The sequence below is a fragment of the Corvus hawaiiensis genome, chromosome 30 (assembly GCF_020740725.1).
Source record: "Corvus hawaiiensis isolate bCorHaw1 chromosome 30, bCorHaw1.pri.cur, whole genome shotgun sequence".
In the NCBI taxonomy this organism is placed as follows: Eukaryota; Metazoa; Chordata; class Aves; order Passeriformes; family Corvidae; genus Corvus; species Corvus hawaiiensis.
Window position 1 is genome coordinate 14,540,105 of NC_063242.1, and position 25,298 is coordinate 14,565,402.

The following is a 25,298-nucleotide window of genomic DNA, read 5'->3' on the forward strand; positions in this document are numbered from 1 at the left end:
CCAAAAAAAGTGTATGACGCTGAACTCTGCCTAAGCAACTCCCATGAGCACTGTTACGGAGTCATAGAATCACAGAATGGTTTGGGATGGGAGGGCCCTTAAAGACCATCTATTTCCAACCCCTCTGCCATGGGCAGGAACATCTTGCCCTAGAACAGGTTGCTCAAAGTCAAATAATTCCAAGTTCTCTGCAGTAGGAAGAAAATTTATAAATACTTAAGCAATGAAAAGGGTATAAGAAAACTTGAGCCTTGGCCACCCTTACATCCTACATGGATTTGTCTGAATCAGACTTACTCTGTTCCTTGCAATGTTTTGTATCTAAGTATGTTTTACCATGTCAATAGCACAAATTTTAATGACGTACTGGTGATTTGATGAAAGATGTTGTGCCAAGGGAATGTGTCAAATCTTGGTACAGGTGTTTCTTTTGCCAAGCCCAACAGACATTATGCCCTAACAGGAAAATGTTAGGTTCTTTTTGGAGTGTGCTCTGCAGGTACCTCATCAGCATGGTCTGTCCTCTCTTCTCATTAAACTCCTCCCAGTTTACGGGTCTTCAGGCTTTGCCCATGAAGGTGTAAGTGCCAGCCTTGGGAGAGGGCACCATAGGTCATGGGGCTGGAGACACCAGAGCGTATCCGTGTTGTGTGGGTCTGTGTGTCACTGTGCAATTGCAAGCAAACTTCAAGTCACTCCAGCCAGCAGGATGAGGGGCTTGGGAGCCAGGTATCAGAATAGCCATGATTCTGGTAGTGTGGAGTGACCATAGATATATTATTAAAGATACAAGCAGGCGTTCTTATATTTATTTTTAGGAATTAGGTGTGAAATCCATTAAGCATACTAAAAGCAAGCCAGGAACCTTAAGAAACGACAGGAAAGCAATGGCATGTTATGATCTTTGTACTCAAGTACCTATAAGGAAAAACAAACCAAAAAAAATCTCAACAAACCAAACCCAAACCCCAAAGCCACTAAACAAAAGCTTTTTTTATTTTTAAAGAAAGAATAACAAAAGGCCCTCCACCCCTTTTCGGTCAGACCCCCTACACACTAGGGATTTGTATAATTTCTTACGATATGAATTCCCTCTTTGCTTCCCTTTACATTCAGTGATTTACAGTTCTGTCCCAAAGGACAGTGATAAAAGTGGACAGTGCTTTACCTGGAGAACATTCCTAAGCAAAAGAGGTTTTAAAAACATGTTCTCATGTAGATGATGGTTTGCTGGTTATCCGGATGTAGGGTGAAGTAAGAGACCCCAAAATAAATTACGAATTTTCCTGCAAAATTAATAAGACTAAATAAACAACTTTCTAAAATGGTTAGATTTTTCAGAAAGAACATTCTGAGTATTAATCATTTATGTACAGAACAAGACTTTGAAGCTACACTTGTAGATATGGAAAAAAACTGCTGGAGAGTTAATTCTCTATATTATTCTATCCATCTAGATCAGCAACTTTTGTAATATGCTTTCTGGTAATGTTTCTGTGAGAAACTCTTGAGAAAGAAAACACAAGAACCAGTAATGTTTTTATTAAAATACCTCTTAAAACACTCATCATCATAAAATACACTGGGTGTTGCTGCATGACATTTGTGTACACACAACACTTTCAGCAAAATCTAGACAGCATCAGGAATTACAAAAAGTAAGGCAAGCCCCAGAAGGTGTGCACTACCTTCTCTCAGGCCACTCCAGACAACTGTGTTTACATTTTTATGCCATTCCCCACACCATTTCCTGGACACCTGTTAAGCTGCTCCCCCCATCCCTCCCACCCCCTTTGATTTGACCTCACAGTGAAATTCTGAGGATGTAAATGGAGACAGTATCATAGATCCATGGGGCAGCAGGTACCTGACCAGAAACATCAGCCCTGTTCCTCCCCCAAGGAGATTCTGAGCTATCCTCATATTTCCAATAATTTAAGACTGCAAAAATCTGAAGCATGCTAATGATCTCCTGCTTGCTTGATTTCTACGTGTCTCCTGTCTCGGTCAGGAACGTTGAGCCATCACCCTCCAGCTACAAACAGTCACAGCTACTCTAAATGTATTCTTCCTCTTCATTCAATTAAAGAAGTTCTAGCAGAAGAAAATATAACATGAATTGTAAAATATTGGAAAAACAACTCCTCCATTATAAGCTAAGTTTTTCTATTCTTGTCTATGATCTTTTATCACTTAATTGTAAGTTTTAAGTATGAAGACATTCCATTATCCACAAGTTCAAAACAATAACATTCATCTTTCAAGTACATCTTTATAGCTGAAAAACACACTGAAGAAAGTAACATTATTTAACAAGAGTAGGTTTTTCTTTTATTATTATCATTATTACTATTATTCCATCTTACTGAAAGAACTGTATCATGAGAAAAAAAATTGAAAAAACATTCAGGCAAATTTTTCAACAAAATAAATGTAAAATGACTGCTTTCATTTGTACATGGTACAGATAGGTGTAACTTGAAAACAGTTTAATCCCTCTAGACTGAGGTTAATGAGAGAAAAATGAATAGTCAAATTCCTTTTTGTGTTTGCATATGCATATATGCATAAAAAAAATTCAAGGAGTTAAAACCCACATTATTATAAATACCAAAAACTGATCAATAACTACTCATACACTTTATTCTTGTACTTAGTACCATTATCAGTGGAGCCCTTAAATGGGTCATAGTAACTGCTATTAACTGTCAACATATAAAAACTCTTACTTAGAAAAATGGACAATGTTCTAAACTCAGAACACTTTAATTTTGCCTTTGCAGACACATATTCCCTTCTTCATTGACAAAAATTTATGGGGAAAAAGAAAGAAATTTAATAATAATAAAAATGTTTTGGAATAAATATTCACAGGATATTACTAAATGGGAACATGCTTGCTGCCAGCTGCTCAGCTGGTAGACCTGTACCACTTGCTTGTTCCTGTCATTTCATTCTTTATTCCTTTAGTCATTAAATCCATCATAGCCTTTCATGTTTCCTTTACTGGACTAAATGTTCAAGGAGTAACAACCCTAGAGAACAGTGCAAAAGCTGGGAGATGCAACTGCACTTTATTTAGTTTAACAGCTTTATTTTGGGATCTAAGAGAAGACTGAAAAAATTATTTTGTTTAACACATAAATTACGCATCATAGGCCCCAACGAACTTACACGAGAGCAGGGCAAATGAAACTTGGAAGAAAAGTGTCCCATACATAGTGTTTTGTTGGGCAGCCCTTCTAAGAAGTTAGGATTTTATCCATGACAGCCCAGGCTTTGAACTTGTAGAGAAAGCATGAATTTTAATTTTTCTCCAAATGCCACTTTCACAATAAAAAGCTAACCTCAAAAACTGGAAGGCAATAAAGTTAAAAAACAAAACCAGAAACCAAACCCCCAAAACCCAGCCCCTAAACAGCATCCACCCTTCCTCCAACCTAGCAGCCATTTATTTATTTGTTGAATTTAGATAATGGAAATCTCATTACCATATTCTAAAAGCTTCCCTACTCTAAACTACAAGATAGAGTACTATGTTCTGAAAACCAGTATAGCCAATACTTTCAAATCAAAGGAAAACCATCAGAACAGCAATGATGAGCATGACTGTACCATTTGAGCAGAAATAAAGAAAAACAAGTTTCAAACATAGTGTTTAAACATGTACTAGTTAGCCTCACTTACATGAATTTAAAAAAAAAAAGAAAAAAAGTTTTCTGATTTTATACATCCTCTTTTGCAACCAGGTACATGTAATTGCAACCAGCAGGCACTCCACCAAAACGCAGTATTTGCAATCCCCGTCTCTTTAACCGAGAGAGATCACTTTGGCCTCAGTATTGCTATATTACAATTTTCCTGCTTCAGAACATGCAGTTCATACATTTGACAGTTTTACTGCCGTAGTCGATGCATTCTGGCCCGATACACTCACAGCAGGCGTTGTGAAACCATCGGTATTTGGAAGCTCCCATGGACTCGCAAGAGATCTTGCACTGATGTATTGACATGCAGTCATCAAAATACACCACAGTACACATGTGTTCTAAATAAGAGGGGGAAAAAATTTGGTTTAAAAGGTCTTAAAGTGTTTTCAAAGGTTAGTTAAAAATTAGTTAAATGTGCAGCTTTAGAAGTATGATTGCAAACCGACAGGACTATGAGGCATAAGGAAATAAAGGTGACAGTAAAAGCGGAGAGGCAAGGCAGAGAGACAAGGTAAAATCTATCAACTTCCAATTTTCAGCATCTACAACTCAACCTGTTGTCTGATCTCATTCTGGGTTAATTTACTTCTATATTCACAGGCAAGAATGTTTTTGAGTTTTGTCCCCCAGTTACGAGAGATACCTTCTAAAGCGTAAGGATCAGCTATGCCGAAGTTACAATCAGGAATATGTCCTCTGAAGGTAATATGCTACCACAAAAAACTTCAGGTTTAGAGAAGTTATTTAAGAAAACCATAAAAACCCACTTATTTGGATGTAGATGTTTCTTTCTTCCCTCCCCCCCCCCCAATTCCACAATAATCTTCAACCAGATTAAATTACAGACCTAAAGAATCCTGTTTTCATCAGCATGAAACTGCACACTCTTTTCTTCCTTATTTTTAGCAGCACCACCAGCTTCCTACTAATCTTAAGAAACCCTTTCTGCCTAAGTGTTGACTTCATGCTTCTAACACCCATGCAATTACTTGAAATGCCATGAAGTTTGGTGTTGCAACATCAAAATGGAGCTAAGGCAACAACTATAAAATAAAACTTCCCCCCCCCCCTCAGTCCAACTTCCAATTCTCCAAGCTGACAGATTCTACCATCTTTCTTCTGTACTGACCAGGTGATTATACCATAAAACTTTGTTCATCCTCCAAAGGACCATGATTACAAAACATTTACCCAGAGCATACCTTGGCACACTTTGGGCAAAGCACAACTGGCAGCAAACTGTCTGCAAACATGAATGTCTCACTCACACACAACAAACCAGCTTGTGAGCAGGAGATGTCAAGGGGCTTTCTAGCTTATTACTACTCATGGTGCACCTAGGAGAAACCCACTGATCTACATTGCAATGTGGATTAGAAAAAAGTAATACAAACTTAAATGGTAAATCAAGACAGTGGGTACGGTTTGGGTTTTTTTAATGACCAATTTTGACCACCATCAAATTATTTTGCTACTACCAAAACAGCTGCAAGAAGGTTAGAGGATGTGCTGCCAGCCCACTGAAAGCAACAGAGTATTCGTTGCCTTGGTCAGGCTCCAAACTGATGTACATGTCTTGCAGACACCATATACAGTGCAACAGGCAATAGGGATCTTGGTGAGGAAAGGCAGACCCAGAGCTGAAGCAGTTTCTGCTCTTAGAAAAGCTGTGCTGCAAGTAAAGCTGCAGTTGCCCCAAGAAAAGTTGCAGTACCTGAAGTGCTGCTGGGGACGTCAACGAAGTGCTTGTGGCTGTGTAAGTCGTGCCCCATTCTTGGCACTTCTGTTTCTATAAACCCTTATATCCTGAGGCACAGCAATAATTTCTCTATTCCAGAGGACTAGAGTTCTCAGAGAACAAAACCTCTGCTTGAAAACAACCAACATATCTACAACTTTAGTAAGGGCGTTTGATTGACAGAGAGGAAGAGGAAAGAGCTGAACAGAAGTGTATGCTATGGTACCATGTGCAAAGAGTGATAGGTATACATCTGAAATGTTCAGCCAAAGCTGAAAAGTAGTAGAGAGATGCAGCCACCATGGCCTCAAAGTCAAGAAGGATCCAGAGGCCAGACAGCAGCTCCAACTTTTATGGGGAATGCACAAGAACTTGGCAACATTTTATCACCAGTGACAAAAAGCTCAGATTGCCATGGTCTCAAGAAGGAGCATGTACCATCCATTCCCAGAAGGTCCAGATAGTCCCAGGTATCTGTCCCCTTCACTCCTCACAGGAAGTTTTCAGTGGAAGGGTGTGGGATATGCCCAGCCACTGCCCTGGAGGGATATCTGCTGAGATAAAAGATTTCACAATCGCCCAGCAGGACTCCCTGGAAAGGAAATGACTTTTGGGTCATGGCGAGGAAAGGTAGACCCACAATCCTTTGGGATACCCTATGCAGATCATTCTGTAACCCATTGGTCTGTCCCAGACCCTCTGTAATCCATTGGTCCCCTTGCTGATCCCCTGTATCCCTATAAAGGCAAGCTCCCTCGAGCCCCTCGGGAGAGTTCTCGTCCCTGGCTCCCCCCTTCACCAGAGGGGACCCACAATAAAGCTACCTTCGTGCGGAACCAGCCACACGAGCCTCTCGTCTCTCTCTCTGGTCTGGTTTGGCCTGGAGGCTGCCCTGCAGAGCTGAGCTGGAATCACAAGCTGATAATCACTAAAGAGCTGACAGCCTCTGCAAGGGCTCCTCTGCCAGCGGCTGAGAGGAAGACACCGGGCCTCGGGAAGGCGATTCCTTTCGGGACCATCTCCCCAGACCGGTCATCTCTTCCTGGGTCACAGCTTCGGACCCCCACTACCAGCTGTAATAGAAGGGTAGGGATGAGAAAGTAGAAGCAAGTCTCCAGGCAGCATTCCTCATGTCCCATCAGTCATCCAAGTCAGTGCTGGGGTTCAAGCACAAGAACCTTACAAAAGCCTCTGTTGCTCATTACTCATACTCTTTATATCCTTTTGCTCAACCTCTATTCAGTCCTTTGACACCTTTTTAGTAGTTTTCTACTGAAGTGTTACTACATTAAGTTTGACCTTAAATTCCATACACAGTCTTAGAAGGTGTCAGCTGGAGGCCCAGAGCCTCTGCCTCAAAACAGGCAATCCTGGCTAATCTAGAAAGATTTCTTCCTGCAAAATCACCTTTTGGGTGCTATCTCCACCTGACTGACCTAGCCTCTGGACAAGCCTGAGAAGGTAAAATGATTCCTGGCTATCTCCAGATCGGAGTGAAACAGCTCTTTAAAGGAAGCAACCACAAGTGCTCACTGCTATCTGTTGATCATGGCACTCCAACTTGAAACACACAAAGGAAAGCCTAAGGTCGGTCAGGGAAGCTTGTCAGGAAAGCTGTGCACACTGAGGTGTGCTAACTGCTCCCAGAACTTACAAGCTCCCTTCACACCAGAGAATGTCGTCCCTTCTGCGTAAGGAGACATCTGTGCTCACCTTCATGTTAACCTCATCTCTGACAGCTTCGGCAGTGTTAGTACTGCTTCAGAAGTCCTGGTGAAGCCCCCAATTCACCAGCTAAAGCTAGCAGAAACTTGAAATAAACTTCCTAGAGAAGGAGAGCCTATGATTTCTAGAATGTAAAGATCAAAGACACTGAACTGAGAGATATCTCTCAGGCTAAAGGAGGCCAGAGGAGCAGCTGCACCTGGCCTATGACTCTGGCAAAACTAGGTGGCATCAGTCAGCTCCTGTCAGACTGCAGGGACTGGTCTCCTGAACCACTCTCCCAGCACCAAAGCCATAACTCAACCTTACTGTGGTGGCAGCAACAACCAAGGACATTAATCTTGACTGACCATAGAGTGGAGAAGAAAGTTTATTTCCACCTGCACACAAGTCAAGAGGATAGGTTCTCAAGGACCAGTAAAAAAATGCTGCAAAGGGGAGAGAGCAGACTGCGTGTGGCAGGCCAGAGCCAGCAGCAGATCCATCTGGTCCCAAGTAGCTCATGTAAACAGCTGGAGGACATGCTCCATGTATATGCTACCAAATTGTTTCCAAAGTCTTGCTCACTGAGAGACTTGCCAGGTCTGAACAAGTCAGATTGGCCAGGGTGCACTTTGTTTGTCTCAGGGCACTCCTAGTCCCCTCCTCAGCAGTGCCTTTGTGCTCATGTAGACGCTGAATTACTGAAAGCAGGAGAGTTCCTCCCCTCAAGCACTGAATCCTGCTCTATAGGCTGCAGAAAGAGAGTTACACAGGGGGAAAAAATACATACCTACAGGCTCAGCTGGGATCTGGGAGAGTATTTAAATTGTTTCACAAACCTAATTACAGAGTCATCACTTGGCTCCCTCAGTGTAGATAAAACCAGTATTACTTAGTGCAGTAACAGCTTTCTCATTTGCATTTTGCCAATTTTCACACACTAAGGACCACAGGGTGCAGGTGCAGGGAGGGAGAAGGATGCAGCAGCAAACTTTTTTCCTGGAACATTAGTTTCTCACCTTTTTCCCTCCTCATACTTCATACTCAGTGAAGGTTGTGTAGGGGAAACAACAACCAAGTCTAAATTTAAAATGAACAGAAGAAACTACCAGGCTTTGCTATAAAAGTATCTGAATTGGTGTAATATAGAAGAATTTAGCAACTCAGAGAACCTTCCCAGTTAATGATAATTTGCTGTATGGGACCTTTGAAGTTAAATGTGCTATGTAACTTCAGCTGTCTGCTGGCCAGTTTATTGGTAGCTCTAAAAGATCTTTAAAAAGGTAACTGTCCACCAGCAGTCATACCATTTTATCATAGAACATCCTGGGTTGGAAGGGACCTTAAAGATCATCTAGTTCCAACCCCCCTTCTGTTGGCCGGGACACACCTTCTGCTAGAAAAAAGACTAATCTAGTACAGTAGCAGGAAGAGGGGAAAGTGAGAACAAGGAGATTGACCTGCAACTGAATATGAACAATCAATTGAGATAATCTACTACTTTTGGACAAGTCAATTTTATGTCAATCAGAATTTATAAAAAGAAACATTTTTAAAAAATCTTCTAGACTTCCTACAGAGGCACATATCTCTGCACTGGATTTCTAGCTCTCCTCTCCCTGTTGCACTGGAGGGGAGCAGAATTGCAGAGCAGATACCATCCCCTGTGTCACCAAGCAATGTAAGACAGAAACTCCTAACTGCAACACAGATTCTGTTTTATCAATTGCCAAAAAATTATCTAGTTCCCCTCTCTCTCTCGCCAACATCCTGTCATCATCTGAAACAACTAAGCTTATTTAAACCTCTGAACTCACAGTTCAGAGCTCTGAGAGTATCAGCTAGAAGCAGAGAGAATGAAGTACAAATGTAGCTCTAGATTAATAACCATCACAATCCTCTCTGAAGTAGAGGCTCAAGTGCCAGAAACAACTGATACAAAGAGCTACAGCAGCTCCAGCAGGGCATGCATAACTTAGGCAGCTAAAACATTACAAGTCAATTCACAGGAGGAAAGGGAAGACACTCATTAGGAAAATAACGGGGAAGTTCAAGGTCTGGCGGCTGGGTTCAGAGTAGGCTGGGGTGAGAAAGGAATGCTTTATATCCCACCGCACCCCACCTCCTCCCAGATCCACAGCTGCCCTCCCAGGGCTGGTGGCTCCATGCCACTTAGACACAAAGCTCGTGGTTCCAGTGGCTGGTGCTGCTTTTTCTGGCACTCACCCAGAACTGCATCAAGCAAGTCTGGCACCCTGGGCCATCTTAACGGCGATCCCTGTGAGAAGGCACAGCAAAGCTAAAATCGGATCTGTGTTACACTACATGACAGGGGGTATTTGTAAGCAGAGCCTTTCCAAATTTTGAAATGTATTCCAGAAGACAGCACAGAGACCACTGTTCCCCTACAAAATCTACCTCTCGTCAGCCCCTCTCCCTTTACAGGCCGTGCCATCGGCTGCTGCCAGCACACCATGTTGGAGGGAAGCATGCAAGGAGCCACAGAAGAACCACAAAATGGAGGAGGCACAGCACTGTAAAGAAAACATAAGGCATCTGTGTTCCTGCTTACAGGAATATTCTTTCAAATCCCTGATCGTCATGGCCCTGAAGACAACTGCTTAGCAAGCCACCTTAAGGGCATCTGCGTTCGCAAGACCTGCCCTCAAGCCTAGCAGCATTTTTGGGGAGAAGGAAAGGGTAAAGACATGGTCTATTTCTCCCACTGCAGGCTATGCTTGTGTTTACTGCCACTGAGCACACACATCACATTCACATTCACTCTCTTTCAGTGGTTCTTCTAACACTTGCCAGCTTGTTAAAGCAGTGACCCGATTGTGTGAGTGAATTTTGCATGGGGAGAAGCCATCAGGCTCCAGGAACTTCCTTGGCTCCCTCACTGTGCCCATGCTCACAAGGCTCTTTAGTCCCAACCTAGAACCCCTCCACCTTTTGATTATGGGTTTCCCAATGAACTCAGCAAAACAGTATTAAAAACAATGCTACCTCATGGCTCACACAACCTCCAAGACAATTCCCCAGCTGTCCTGCTTCCACCATAAGAAACATCAACTGACCAAGGCCCAATGCTAATTTTTCTTTCCACCTCTTCTGTTTTCAATGCTCAAATCATCAATGTTTTTATAAGCAAAATTTAATATGACTTTCAAGAAAGCAGAGCACTACAAAGTTATGTACATTGTGACCAAGAAGAGACTCTTCAGCAGGCTTACATATTTAGATACTTAAAAGTATAGGAATAGGATGCGGAAAGTAATTTTCTATCTTTTCCAGTTCTTCACTGGTCACTAAGATGGAGAAGGCATAGCCAATGACTACAAGAACAGCTCCGACATTTATTTCTGTTTTAAGTGTTTGCTGAGGCCTGAAAGCCAGTGGCATTTGGTAACTATTTCCAAATATAACTGTTGTTTTTGGACTGTCATCATTCCAGTAAGAGCTCTCTCAACCTAATCTTTAGTATGTTCCTAGTAAAAGAAATGAAGGAGACTTTTGACTAAGAAAAAAATGCAGTGTTATGTATTTGTCTGTGTTGTTGAACTAAAAACTGCTCCACGCCCTTGAGATGCAATTCAAATTCCAAGCTTAATCCAAAACTATCATTAGCCCATCCGTTGGTACGGTAGTAAAGGACTGTCAGGAAACAGCCATCTGGGTTGCAGTACCTAAGTACAGTGGGATATATTCAAGGCTGTACTAAACGTATTTTTTTTCCCTTGAGTTTAATTTATAACTGTAAGTACTGTAGTCTTTGCACACAGAGCTTTTTGTGACTTTCCATTTTACATGGCTTTGTACATTATTCTCATAACGGCAAGCAAGCATTTTAATAACATCAAAGACATATGAATGAGATGCTTTCTGACCATCTGGTTTCCTAGTTCTGGAATTAATTTATTTTTCTAATGTGCCTTAGCCAAAGGAAATTAGAAAAGTTGCCATTATGGTTCCATTTAATCAACAGCAGTCCTCCTCAGAAACACAACTAGGTCAATGGTTCACACTGGTATGGAAAAGCAGCGTGTCCATCAATTAGGGTATCTTTTATTGATAAGATAAAAGGGCATCACAATAGCAACATATGGGGTTACAAATATTTAGTGTGTGTTGGGAAGGAAGCAAAGCACTAAATGTACTAAAAAAACAAATCAGATGCTCTTTTTCCCCTATTAAGCAGCAATTTCACTATGAACTGTTTATGAGATTCTTTAAAGTCTGACGTAATGATTTGCAGGGAAAAGTGTTTCAGGTTTAGTATGGAAACCAAGAAACAGAGAGTATTTTTCTTACACCACTGTTGACACTACCTCAAACTTCTCATCTTCCCCCAACCCAACCACAGCAAACAATATTCTGAAGTCTGTTCTCTAAACTGAAAGTAAGAATATAAAAAACTTCATATAAAATAAGAGTAATATAAAATAAGAATCTGTAAGTTGAACCCCTACCACCAAGTTGCTTCTTTTGAAGACAATCTTTCACATATCCTTCCTTCATCAATCCTTCTGATCTTGCTTAGGTTTACTATTAATCCTGGATTTCATACAAAACATCCTTCTAAAGATTTCAAGTTATGCCAGCTCAGATGAAAGAAATAAACAACTGTTCCAATTTTAAGTGCTTACGGCATGTAGCTTTCTCAGACCTCTTAAGCCATGTTTCAGTTGCCTACCTCTGCACTGATACATGATTTGGATTCAGTTTCTGATCTGTTCTGTCTCCTAAGCTACAGGTACTTGTTTCTAGGTCAGAGGACATACCGTGCCAGTGCACATGAAACAACATGAACAAACTGCCTCATGCCACAGGACAATTATAGAGATAAACTCACGTGGTTCAGTGTCTCCTAAGATCATCAGTCATTTTAACACCATCTTCCACGTTCCTCAACAACTTTGCCTCACTCCTTCTGTTACGTCATGCTCAAAATTAGGCTGAACCTTTCACTTTCTTATGGGAAAAGAAGAAGCGAGCACAGAGAAGCATAGGATATGCACCAGAAGGCTCCTGGAAGAGACAAGAGGAGATGCTAGGGATTTAGACACTTCACTCATTACCTTTGTCACTAGAGTAAGGTGTGTGGACATTGTTGTTTGGAACAGAGACGTTCTGATGCTGTGGCTGGTTCACTGTTTCTAAAAAGGAGACGAGGTTCTCATGGTGTGACAGCTCTTCTGCCACAGGGAAGGAAACAATATTCCAGTTCAGCTGAGTGTCCCCTTCTGTCAGTGCTCGGAAAAGGGAAGGAATTGGTTCATGCAACTCCTCGACAGTGCTCTTGGATGTTGGAGGTGTGTCACTGTAATTGCGAGGATTGCACATACCTGCAGAGGAATGAAACAGTAAATTACACACAACTCCCTAAGCTCTTTTTCTTGAAACAAGCAGGAATATTTAAAGGATTAAAATTGCCTCTTTTTTTGCTGAACAGAACAGAATGCTTTCATATCTATCCCACTCTCAGCCCAATAGCAGAAGTGCTATCAAATACAGCAGGACAAGCTTTCCATAACTGCAGGTTTCAGATTACTCAGACTTCTACAAAACACACCTGTGACTTGTGAAAAGAAAAACCTCATCTAAACAGCACTTTGCTTCCCTTTCAGTGTAAGCATTACAGCTTAGAAAATGGAGGGTTCAGTGGGAGGTTTGTTTTCCCTGGGACAAGAGACAAAGCCCAGTATAATCGATAGTAGCATAAACCTGGAATGCAAGGTTAGGACTGAACAAAGGGAGTATCTTGATAAGTCTGAAGTACATGAAACTTTTGATCACAATTCAAGTATTCCATCTCATCTGCTGCAGCAGTGCACTAGATCTTTTTAGTCATCTGCCAGAGGTGCAAAGATCACTATCAGGACAGAGCATGAGTCTGAATTACTTTACTTGTGTAGAGACAGCCAAGATGAATCTCATTTTGCTGCTTAGCTGGAGGGCTCACAATAGGCAAAATACTAATTTCTAGGTTACCTCTTCCTTATTTTTCAATGTCTTCTGCAGTATTTTTTTTGAAACCCTGTAGTCTTTTTTCACTTTGCCAATTCCTACAAAATGTTTTTGTGATATGCAATGCTGGCGCCAGTTTTTCATTAACCATTTAAACACTAACATTTATTACTAGCAATGAAACTGAAGGGAATCTCAATATAAGTCCAATCCGTGGAAACAACCAAGGTTAAAAAGAAAATTTGTATCTGCATAGGTATTTTAAACTCAGGAGTCATAAAACACTATTAGAAGTCACCTGTCAAGAGACAGGCAAATCCATTTTCCTCATGTACATCTGGATATCATTTTGTGTAGTTTCACAGACAGAGGTTTAAAGAGCTATAGCTGCAAAGCACACCAGTTCCTAAAGTATAAAAGTGATTTGGGACATGCATGTTCAAATTCTACCTGCCTCACACAACCAGAGAAGTATCTCCTGCCCTGTAGATCCACTAGAACTCCAGCTTCACGAATAATTGTGTTTAACTAGAGCCTTTTACAAACCCATAATCTTCTCAGCCTAAGTAGATGGATTTCCGTAATGAACAAAGCAGAGGGAAGTTTGTCCATGATGATTAGCATGAGATCTAGCAAATCTTAAGCAAGTGGTTAGCATTACCAGCATTTGGTAATAGGAACACTCCATGACAGTCTGCTCCTATAAAAAGGTGAGCCAACTACAGAGTAGGAAAAAAAATAAGCTTCTTTTCCAAACAACATCAGGTCATACTAAAAAATAATTCCACTTACACAAACATCCTACTGTAAATGATTGTTTTCCTACTCCTCTCAATTAGGTTTTTTCTTCATGGACCTTCCTGGACTTACTGCTTTAATAAGAAATTTCTATCCCTGCCTTACCACCTTTTAATAAGCATTAATATTAATCATACTTAAAGAAGGACTGTATTAACCATATAATTGTAATAAAGGATGCCCACATGAAAATCAGTTAGGAAGCTATAAAAGGTAAGAGTTTTGTAAGGATACATCAAGAGATGTATGCTTTAGTTTATGTCATTGCATAAATGTTGTGAAACAGAAACCAGTGGGCCTTTCTGGGCCTGTCAGACCAGACCTCTGCTAAGTTGGATTCAGAAAATAAATTTCACCAATAAGAAAGGAAAAAAAATAACATCAAGATTGTTTATCAAAATCCTGTGGAATGTGTACAAGCTTGTGTGCATATCAATGCATATGAAAATATTACCTTAGGATGGTACAAAAAAAAATTGCTCATAGTTTAATTGGTAAATGTTCATCCACAAAGATCCTTCACTCTGTTTTTAAAAGCAAAAGAATTATAATAATATTTACATATAATAAATATTATAAAATAGAAGCTTTGGTTAAAATGAAAATAAAAAAGTTTAACTTAGGAGCAACCTGTAAGGATCAAACAAGTCTAAACTACTGCTTTGGAATGGATGAGAAGATGCAGAAATGGGCTATCAAAACTATGGAAGCAGACAAGCCTTTACACAATGGACTAGAAGAGCTTAACTCAAAGGAACATCAGGAGAAGTTTTAGTTTACTCAGTACTGGGAAACTGAACCTGAAACCTTGTTAACTCTTGGAGCGGTACAGGTGGCTGCAGCTACTCTTTCTCCTGAGGAGAACTCAGACAACCAGCTGTGGTGGTCAGCAACCCAAGTTTAGCATGCAACTTCTGGTCATGCTGAGAACCCGTGACTCCCTTGTTTTGCTTTTTGCATGTTTTCCCTGATTGGTTAATATTTTGTCTTCCTGTTTTATGTAGGAAGTTATGTATATTCATTTTCCTTCTTTAATATGTATTAGTTCTAGAAAGTTCTTTGTTCCTCGACGCCCCATTGGATCCTTCCCTGAGTCCCTCCTATGTGTTGTTCCCATTGGTTCCCTTCCTGTCAATCCCACCTGCTTGTCTCTATCCCATTGGCTGAGATCCCTTTCCCCACCTATTCTGTACTCAGTATAAGATTCCTGAACCCTCCCACCAATTGGCCTCTTTGTCCCTGTGATTTCATGCGAGTAAACCTGCGTGGAGCACATACGGAGAGTCCCCTCTCTTTACTTCTTTCCCTTCGCCTGCGTGCCTGCCTGACTGCGACAGGAAGGTACAGTCCCTTTGGGTGAGGAGCTCTGCCCCCTTTTCATTGTGTGCTGGGCACTGAGTGCCACCTTCCAGAGGGGTTTCAGCATTGACCTCCAGGCTTCTTTGTGTCGGCACGCGAGGAGTAAAACCCCCTACTGCCAGCTCCCAGTGGCTGAAAACCCCTCCAAACTCCTGTCCTGGAAAACACTATAGGAAAGAGCTGCAGAACAGTGAGTCAACTGCAGATTTACAAAAAAAACTTGTGTGGACTTCACAATCCCAAGAGGTAGGTTCTTCCTCTCCCTAGAGATCAGTATACCATGCCTTGCTTTCTACAGCAGATAATGGTTCTAAACTAGGGAAATAACCTGCCCTGAAAATGGGCATTTTGACAAATCACCTTCATGTAATCAGAGAAAATCAACGTAGAGAAGATGAGAGCATGTACAACATTCAAGATGCATCCCTTTCATGGAAGCCAGGATTTTGGATGGCAGAGAGACTTAAAACAACCACAGGAGGATGAAGCTTTTGTTACATTTAAAACAAGAAGCTGAACTAGAATGTAACCTCCTGAAGCAGGGACAGCACTCACTTGCAGAGATCCAAGCACTGAACACAACCTGTCAGCAGCAATGTGTTCTTGTTAAGACTAGCATCTACTCCTACAGTAAGACCTTGTCTGCTTCTTTTTCACCCTTCACAAAGAGCTCTTTTTGCAAATAAAAGAACAGTGAAAACACTGGGCCATGCATATTTACTAGTAGTCCCAACTCAATCCTAAAAGTGTCCCAGTGCTGTACCTGTCAATGCACCCTTTAGAGGCAGAAACCTTCACAGAGCATCCAACCCCACAACGCAGGTGCTGTGGAGTTTCCTCAAGATGACAATTCAAACGAGAGTTTTATATTTGAGAGACAAAATTAATAATGAGCTATTTAACAAGCAATACCTGGACTACTGCCACCCCCAGCTCCATAGAGCAGACACAGCCTTCAAATGTTTGGGTCGCCACAATAATTTATTCCCAACCCACACAACGAGCTGTAAGATGCTTAAAAGCACAGATTCTGTCCCAGTGTTTTATTTCTATTTTAAGACTGTGAGCTCAGCATGTGGCAGGAGAAAGCATTGTAAAAAAAGCAGAAAGTCCCCCCAAAAATGTGAACTTACCAACACAGTCACAGCACTCATCCCAAAGTGTGCCCAGGCAGAGCATACACTCTTTACAGCAGGAACAGTTCCCTTCCCCAGGGCGGCACTGACACAGCTCCTGGAATCAACAGACACTCATTACACTGCAGCAATCCCAGATGTAAAATAGCTACACAGCAGCGTGACTTTTCCTCCAGCCACAACTCAAATTAGGGCATTAAAAAAGCTTAGTACACTAATACAGTGAGTAAACGGTGAAACGGCTCCAGCCAAAGAACCGATCTGAGTTTACAAAAGGCTCTTTTGCAAGTTTGCCTTTTTTTTTTTCCTTAAAGATGACGTTCTGAAGACAAATCTGAAGTCAGCATTTAAAAGACAAAAAATCCTATTCATGGGAAAGGTGTGTGCACTTCCGTGCATGCCTAAATCTACAAGTTGTTTGAATGTTTTTCCCATCACAACGGGAAATTCAAAGCAGGATGCTTCTTTATATATAAATAGTGAGCGTACATTATAATTTAGCTAAAAAAGAAAGCTACTATAAGCCACATGTGCCTACTCAAGACATGCATGATGTCTACCATCACACCTATGCCTGAATTCTGAAAGGAACTTACCCAGTTAAGTCATCTGACCACAGGATTTTCTGCATCTCCAAATACTTGTTACACATTGCTCTCTGTTTGCAACATTAGAGATTTTTCTCCCCCACCCAGGTCTAGACGATTCATTTTTGCTATTACGAAAACAACCCCATGCTTCGTCCCAACAAACTGACACCTTGGGATACCTACGAGACGTCTAGAGCCTCTAGAAAGTGAAATGACCTACACACATATTTTTCTTTAACCATTAATAACCTAAAAAGATAGAAAAGGCATGGAAGCATAATGACAAATCTTTCTCTTTGTATTACCTAAACCCAAAGGCACTGGTTTAGCATCCTGCTGGAGACACACACTTGTGGACCGCAAAGCATGGGAAAAGCCTACATGGATGAAGAAAATCTAAAAACCAAGCAGTCTCCTTCCCTCTAGCTCAAATCCATACTAGTAATTCCAGTTTGGCCAAAAGACTGTGGCTACATGACAATAATTCACAGCCTTGAATTACATCATAGAGCAAAACACAGACAAGCCAAGAAGTCCCTTTGGTTGTCCTAAGAATTTGGTTTTGATGACGTCTGTCTGGCTATCACATTACACACAGCTGGGGAGGAAACAAAATCCCATTACTGGAAACACTGACCATGGCATCCTTCCACCCCTGGCTTTACTGGAAGGGCCATCGGCAAATCTCTGTTACACACCAAGCCAGGGAGAAAATTATGCCCATTCCCACTCTTTGATCCCGTTATCCAGAGGCAGAGGAGGGACACACTGCAAGAGACTTGCATGGGCAGAAGAGAAGGGCAGGAAGGTGGTTTGGTTTGAAATTCTCCTACCCTGGAGTCACCACCCATGGTTCCACCCCAGCTACGTCAGGGACACCTCTCCTTACAGGCAGACACCAACACCACCTGCAAAGTGAGTTCACAGTGACTTGTTTGCCCCACTGACTGATTGAGAGTGAAGCCCTGCTCCACACACATTTCTGCAATATGCAGCCCTGGTAAGCATTGAATTTTTACTTACAGAGTGGAAAACTACCAAGATTTATTACTTTTTCATCCTCAAAATTTATGAATGGCACCTATCACTATTTCCACATAAACTGTGCTGTTTCTAAGTAAAAGAAGAAAAACAGGCTGATTAACAAAATATATACATTTTTCCACAAGAAGAGACACCACAAACTTAGAAAGATGACTTATGTGAGTGAATGATGCATTTCTAAAATATTTATATTTGATAAACAGATTTTGTCAGCCTTTAGAATAAAAAGCCTGAATAGAAAAACTTTAAAAATAACCACGAGTGCTGTTACTTTGGCCAGAGAATAATATTAATACATATTAGCATTAAAAATATCCAGTTTACTCTTCAACAGTAAAACCAGGCAAGCAACTTTTACTTTTTAAAGACACCAACAAGCCAGCATGTGGGAGGAGGCAATTCTCACTAATCTATTAAATGTAATGCATGAATAGAAGCCAGAAAATTCACTAAACTAAAGTTGTTTCAGTTTTATGGAAGAGTATTCTCAGAGAATTAAATGTAACCTTAAATTCTGCACTTGCAACATGTTAACAAAAAATTCTGCTTAGCATCTGTGTGCGTAAGCACTGACTTGGGGACAGCATCATTACACCTACCAGTATTGTAACAAGTTTGTTTTTACAGGAAGGGCTAATGAGCAATGTAATCTTTAAGAGGCTTTTTTTTGTTGCTGTTTGGGTTTGGGTTTTTGTTTGTTTGTTTTTTATTATTATTTCTTTATTTTAAAGTTGGAGGGAGAGGAAGGAAGAAAGAACAATCTAATTAATTAGTCTTCTGCCACTTTGAGGCAATAGTTGTATGTTTTTCCATATATCTGTTTGCACATCCATGGTTTCCTTAACCAGTTTTGAGTCCTCCTGCCTGACTCATCCACACTGGATACTGGTACAGGATACATCTTTTTAAAAGAATGCTTACATGAGACGTGGGTGAAGCGAGGCAGAATAAGGAATGTTTCTCGTTGATAGCTGGGGGTGGTGAGGCATCAGTGGAAGAAAATATTACTCATAAGTCAACTTGGCAACTTCCCAAGCTGAACTACTGAAGGTGCATCAGAGAATGTATTTTGCTAGGCAAGAAATAAGCCTCACAGTTTAAAAATACAGTATTAAGTAGGAAGTAGGCATGTTTGTACAATAAAGATACTCCTGCTCCAGAGAGCAAAGAAAAATTTTTAGAAGATATTTAACATCTGTGTTTTTTTCAAAGCTTTCTTGAAATTCCAGGGGATATTTTCTTGGTGCAGGGAGAAGCAAGACCTGAAGGCATTGGAAACCTCTCTGCAAACTGGAAGGGGGAGTGAAAGAAAGAGAGCTTCTTTTTCCTAGAACAGTTTAATAACAGAAAATCTCCTGGAAGCGAACCAACCAGAACTGTTTTGTTAACCCAACTGGGTTACGTACTGCTACAACATGCACACTGAAAGCAATTTTTAGATGCCGAAGCCCTGAAGTTAAGGAGTGGCATTTATTTCATACCACAGGGCTAAAATGTCTTAGAAATCCTTTCAGGCTGACAAGTTTGTACACAAGATTAACAGGAGGCAAAGAAGACAGATCGAAAGAGATTTTAATTGAAACGATACCACACCAGCTGAGGTGGCTGCAGGTCTGTAGAGTTGGGAAGAGAAAATCCTGTTTTCTCCACAAAACAACCTCTCTTTAGAAGGATTGTAAACCCATGCCTGAATCATAACACCATTTGTTTCCTACACACAGCAACAGTTTAAAGCACTGTTGCAGATGAGGCAGCAAAGCTCAGCTTCCAGCCCAACACGGACATTCCACCCCAGCCTGACTCCTGCCAGGAGCTCTGCACCTCAAGAGCCAGCCTGGGACTCACCTCAAACCCGTTTGCTATGAACAATTGTGGGAACGTCTCATCCTAGAGGTTTCTGCCTTCAAGGATTTCCTCCATGTTGCAAGGACACAATATGCACCTCCCCTCCGCCCAGCGAGCGTAACTGGCCTTTTCATCTCCTTCACACATGGAAACATCAAAACAACCCACGCAGCCAAGTCAACAACAGATGTGCTGCAATAAACACTGCAGCACGCGCGTCGTGCGCGCCCAGGGCTCCACCTGGAACGCATGGCAACAGTCGCTCATGGACTCCAACGCCCCAGTCCCAGGGACATGGCAAGGAACTATGGCCAGAGCCTTCAAGGGAACTAATTTTGTGGGCTCATCCTCTACACTTCCAACTCTTACCCACAACTCCCTCAACAGCTACAGGAAGCTGCAAGGTTTCTTAGCGAAGGCTGACCTTATGCAGAGAGAGCTGCCTCAAGCTATTTTCTTACAGGCCTTTGCTTATGGAAAAAAGAGGAGCACGAATAAAGCTAGAGCCCAAGATGCAAAGGGAAAGCTGAATCCATGCAAGTTGTTGATCACATGCACTATTCTGGATCTAGCAAAATAAATATTTATGTAGGGACCACCCTTACGCAGAGCAGCTCCTAAGGAGTGGCAGTAATGACTGTACTGACTTCTAGCCATGCTGGCAAAAATATTTATGTTAACTGTATGCTTTTTGAGAGACCAGGTCTCTTGTCTCTCTGTGTCCAGGACAGGCAGCCTTGCTTTCTGCACACAGATGCAGATGACAAGCATTCACAATCTGTTTGCTCCCCCAGTTGTCTCTGAGTGACATTATCTTGGTTTCAAGACATGGATTTTGCCGAACTTGAACAGCAATAAAATCGGTGAGGGAAAAATGTCATGCTACAGTCAAGCAACCTCCCTCAACATGGTATTTTATTTTTAAGTCCAGATTTCTCCAGAAGAGTTTAGAGGGGAAAAAAAACCCCCATGGACATACTCTACTTGCATACCTATCCAGGAAAGAACATGCATTTCATATACCAGTGCAGTGCTTCTGCCAAGTTTTAAAACAAACAAAAAAGCCAAGAAGAAAGATGACAATTACTTTAAGTCAAAGCTTTAAGATACTTCCTATCCACAATCAGACTAGTCTGACCTGATCTGTTCTTCTGTAAAGAATGAATACTGACTGGTAAGTCAGGCCTGTGTGCAGGAAGACAGCAGCCAGACGGCAGAAATGAACAGTGTAATTCCCCTGCAACTGCACACAACTCATGCAGCCTAGGCTACTTTAGGGTGTCAGAGCATTGCATGTGATTTTGATTTTAGGGAAATGCTTTAAAAAGGGACTCCACGTCACCTGTACAAAGTAAGAGAGAACACATCTACCGCAAGTAAAGCAGTTCAGTGGTTTCTCTGCATGCACAGGGCTGTGTTGCTACAGAGATGCCAACATAATCCAAGGAAAGCACAGTTGTATGAGCCATTTCCATGCACTGCTGAACCTCAGCCATTTATTGCCAGCTGAGTAAGGACTCCAGTTGCATTAACTCCACGCCTCCTGGGCTGTGCTCTATTCAGACTAGCTCATAAAAATAAAGTTTCAATGCTTGCTGTCTCAAGCTTGGCTCGATAAGGAGGAGTTGTCTGCTGTTTCGTGGATGGTGGACTCCATCAGTGGCACCAGAAAAGGAGACACATCTTCCCTATTCTCCCCTTGCTTACAGCAAAACAAGCAGCAGACCAACAGCTGCCAGGATGGAAATCCAGCATCTGGACCAACAGCCTTCCCCTGAATCAACAAATCTGTACCACTGGATTTACTATTTAAGTGCCATGTACATCCAGTGACACAACTAGCACGTTACTTCTTACAGGTTTCAATCCTAGAGCTGATTTTAAAAAATGCAAGAGAAGGGGCTTATAAGTGCATCAGCCTGTCACAGAGCACAATGTCCAAAATGCCAGCAAAACCACTGAAGTTCTGTTTGAAAAGGTAAAAATCAGAAGCCTCGTTCTTGCTCCCATATTTAACAACTCCACAGACTGTGGTGGGGCTGGAAGAAGCAGCAATTTCTTTATTTAAATTTTAATATGGTTGTTTCCATGTGTGAAGGAGATGGCAGTGCAGAAGCCGAAAAGAAGATGGTTGAGCCTACAGCCAGTCTTCATTCCACAGGATGGATTTGTGAATCTGGCAAACGTTTTTATTTGTGAACCAGACAAATTCTAAACGGAAGTCAGTGAAATGAAGTAAACATGGAAATGCTTCAGGCCACTTCTACATCTCTTTTCGGGCTGTGACCATGCATTTACAGTAAGCACACTCGCATGTTACTGCCATATGATGTTTGTGCTCTCTGTTATTGCATGTCCAATCTACAGTGAAGCAGTAGGGAACAGTTGCTTTTAAAGAAGCTGCAGCTGGCCACAGGAAGCCTCCTTTTTCAGTCTGGAGTCAAGAAGCATGCTCCATATACCACTACTAAGGAAATACTTGGTAGGTACCAGAACTGCTTGCCATTTTGCTAGAAGAGGCCCTTTTGTTCTGCTGCACACCATGCCTCTTAACTCCTGCTCTAAGAAGAGCAACCTGGTCTCACTCTGTTTCTTTCACTGCACAGACATGCCGTGAGTCAAAAACAGCATCTGAATTTAACATCCATTTCCTACCAGTTCAGCTCATAAGTATTTAGTTTGGTTTTCAGGCATCTTTTAATTCACTGTACAAACCTGATGTTATGGAGACCATCAGGCATCAACTCCGGACCCTCTGCTTGAGATTTAAGGAACTGGACAAATTGCAAGTTAAGGGAAACATCTCATATGGACATAATCCTTGGCTTGAAAAAGTTTCAATTAAAAAAGAAGAAACATGCCTATATAAATACGCACTTGGTATTCTCTCTCTATAAAATGGTTGTTAATCTACATTTATAGGGGTAGGAGACCAAACTAACCTCTTTAAAGAGACACTACTTAACATAAAATACCAGTTATTTGTATCTTTTCAGGACACAGCTTCAGGACTGTTTTTTGAACACTCAAAAGCAGGTAAAGGACACATGACTTGTACCTGTATCAGGCATTTACTGACATCGCTGGCACAGAGAGCCTTGTTGCAGCCTGTTGATGATGGGATCCACAGCAGGAACAGAAGGACAGTGACTGTGGGCGCCGTGATGTACTGTGACCTCATGTTTCCTGCAGGCGAGCAATTTTCCCAAGTACCTCAACCAGCACTGAAATAAAAACCAGCGACTGAAAAGGCTTTTGGGACACCAGTAAATTCTATTCTGTTCCCCCCTTGCAATTCCTTCAATAAATATGAATATTTTTTTAAAAAAAGGTCAAATTGGGGTACTTAACAACAAACCCAAAACCTCCTCCTCCAGCTAACTTGTTTATACAAAGCTTTCTGCTATTGTACCTTTGGATTAAAACTACAATACACTTGAGGTGAGCAATCTCAAGTTTGCAGTATCAAATATAAAATCCTGTAAACAGTGATGATAAAAAACCACCTCGGATGACAAAACCCACCAAAGGAAACCTAATTTTGTAAATGCTCAAAGTAGACAGATGGGTTTTGTGCAGTATCTCCTCAGGCTAAGGTACACACAGGACTGTAGGACCAAGGCCATACAGCAACCTTTTACAACAAGGTATGTTGCCCCTGTCATCTTTAATGCAGACAGGCAGTTGTTTTCACATGGACACTTGGATGTCACACAGGCTTTCAAACCAATCACAAAGTTGTTAACTTATTTTTTAAAAATATACAGACACCAACACTAAAAAAAATTAAAAAGTACCAGACACTTTGAACAACGTAACTTCCAAGAGCCAAGCAAGTGTCTGAGGTCAACCAGAGACGATGAGCATCTGCTACTTCAAACAGACTGAGGAACTGGGCTTGTTCAAAGCATTCCACCTTTCTCCCTTTGTGAAAACCCAGCCTGTTGGCAGGTGGTATTTGCGACAAATATATCACGATTAGCAGCATGCCACTGAGTTTTTACTTGTGCTTTGCATATGAACCCAGCCAAAAGAGGACCTATTGCAACAGGCACTGTACCAATACATAATAGAAGGCAGCCCATGTTTGGGCAAGCTTACAGTGAGTCTGTATTGTTCTCCTAAGAGAGGAAGAATGCTAATGGAGCACTGGATTGCTCTCTTTTGGTATCTAGAAATGTTTTTCTGTTTTATGAACTACAAGACCCAACACCCTCAATGAGCAGAAAAGTGGAAAATACGTAAAGAAGGCACGATCTGGACATTGAAAGTCTGCGTCCGATTAGTCCTTCTTAAAATGGTTATTAAATGCCTCTGAATCTCGTTGTGCTGGGCACGCCGCCATCTGTACCAGGCAGGGCTGGGGAGACCCCCCTGCAAGACCCGGGAGCACGCACGGAGAACACGGCATCTTTTCCCTCAGCTGGGGGTCCCCGCTTTCCCTCCCTGCTATCCGGAGCCAAGAACGCTTCCTTCCAGCAGCTGCCGGCCCGGACCCGGCGGGTGTCGCATCCCGGGTGCGGGAGCCGAGGCGAGCACGCTGCCTGGCGAGGGGAGCGATCCAGCCGTGCTCGGGCGCGGGGCTGCGTTACATAAAGGGTTCCGAGGAGCGGGGTCGAGCGATGCCGCTTCCACACGCACTCCTCGGATGCGCACCGGGCTCCGGGCGCTCCTTCCCCGCCTCCCCCCGCCGCTCCAGTTCCGATTCACCGACCGCTGTTTTCCCAGACTTTTATCCGGCGTGGCGTCCCCCCGGAGCAGGACCCCCGCCTGCCGCCCCTCCTCTCCCGCAGCCCACCCCGGCGGCACCGGCTCAGCATCGCTCTCCCGCTCCACCGGGATCGCACCCGGGCCGGAAAAGCCCCCAAAAAACCCCTCCGGCCGAACCACCCGCGCTCGGCTCCCCGTCCCCGATGCGGCTCCCGAGAGGCCCGGGGCCCAAAGATGGCACTGCCAGGGGCCGGGAGGCCGGTGACAGGGAGGGAGATGTGGGAGAACACCAGCCCTGCCGAAGTGGCCCGGGGCAGGCGGGGCCCCGCACGGGGAGCGGGGTCTCCTCCTCCTCCTCCCGACGGCAGGCACGCAGGCAGCGGGGCGGCCGCGCCGAGCCGCACCGAAACTTTCCTGCCACAAAGAAGCAGCCACGGCTCCGCCGCCTTCTCCACCTCCCCCACCAGCGGCTCCATCCCTGCGCACCCCCCGCCCGCTCCCTCGGCGGCGCTCACCGGGCGGCCCGGGCCGGGCACCCCGCGCTCCGCAGGCGGCTCTCGCTGCTCCGGAGGCGGCGACGGCGGCGGCAGCAACCCCGCGCCTCGTCCCACTGCTCCCCCCTCGGCCGCAGGCAACGCGGAGGCGGCGGCCTCGCATCATCGCCCCGCCTCGGGGCACCGTCAGGCGCCGGGAC

General features: G+C 42.8%; 1 protein-coding gene across 2 annotated transcripts; it reads right to left on the reverse strand.

Annotated features, from left to right (window-relative positions):
- Positions 1-1,526: 1,526 nt before the first annotated feature.
- Positions 1,527-25,247, reverse strand: TWSG1 (twisted gastrulation BMP signaling modulator 1). Of its 2 annotated transcripts, none has more exons than XM_048289580.1 (5): positions 25,120-25,247; positions 22,953-23,118; positions 16,413-16,512; positions 12,234-12,500; positions 1,527-4,048 (listed from the first exon to the last, which is right to left on the reverse strand). In XM_048289580.1, exons 2-5 carry the CDS (start codon positions 23,073-23,075, stop codon positions 3,867-3,869), a joined length of 672 nt encoding a protein of 223 aa, XP_048145537.1. In that variant the 5' UTR covers positions 23,076-23,118; positions 25,120-25,247; the 3' UTR covers positions 1,527-3,866. The 2 variants fall into 2 exon arrangements, with proteins under 2 accessions (XP_048145537.1, XP_048145538.1); XM_048289581.1 differs by lacking the exon at positions 25,120-25,247 and adding an exon at positions 24,191-24,286.
- Positions 25,248-25,298: the final 51 nt, after the last annotated feature.

Bases quoted from the DNA above. Each gene is read 5' to 3' on its own strand.
- TWSG1 (XM_048289580.1), bottom strand. From the start codon at position 23,075: ATGAGGTCACAGTACATCACGGCGCCCACAGTCACTGTCCTTCTGTTC. The intron at 16,513-22,952 runs GTACAAGTCATG...TGTTGATTCCAG, and splicing joins TCAGTAAATGCCTGATACAG to GAGCTGTGTCAGTGCCGCCC. The intron at 4,049-12,233 runs GTAATGAGTGAA...CCTCTTATTTAG, and splicing joins ACCTTACTCTAGTGACAAAG to AACACATGTGTACTGTGGTG.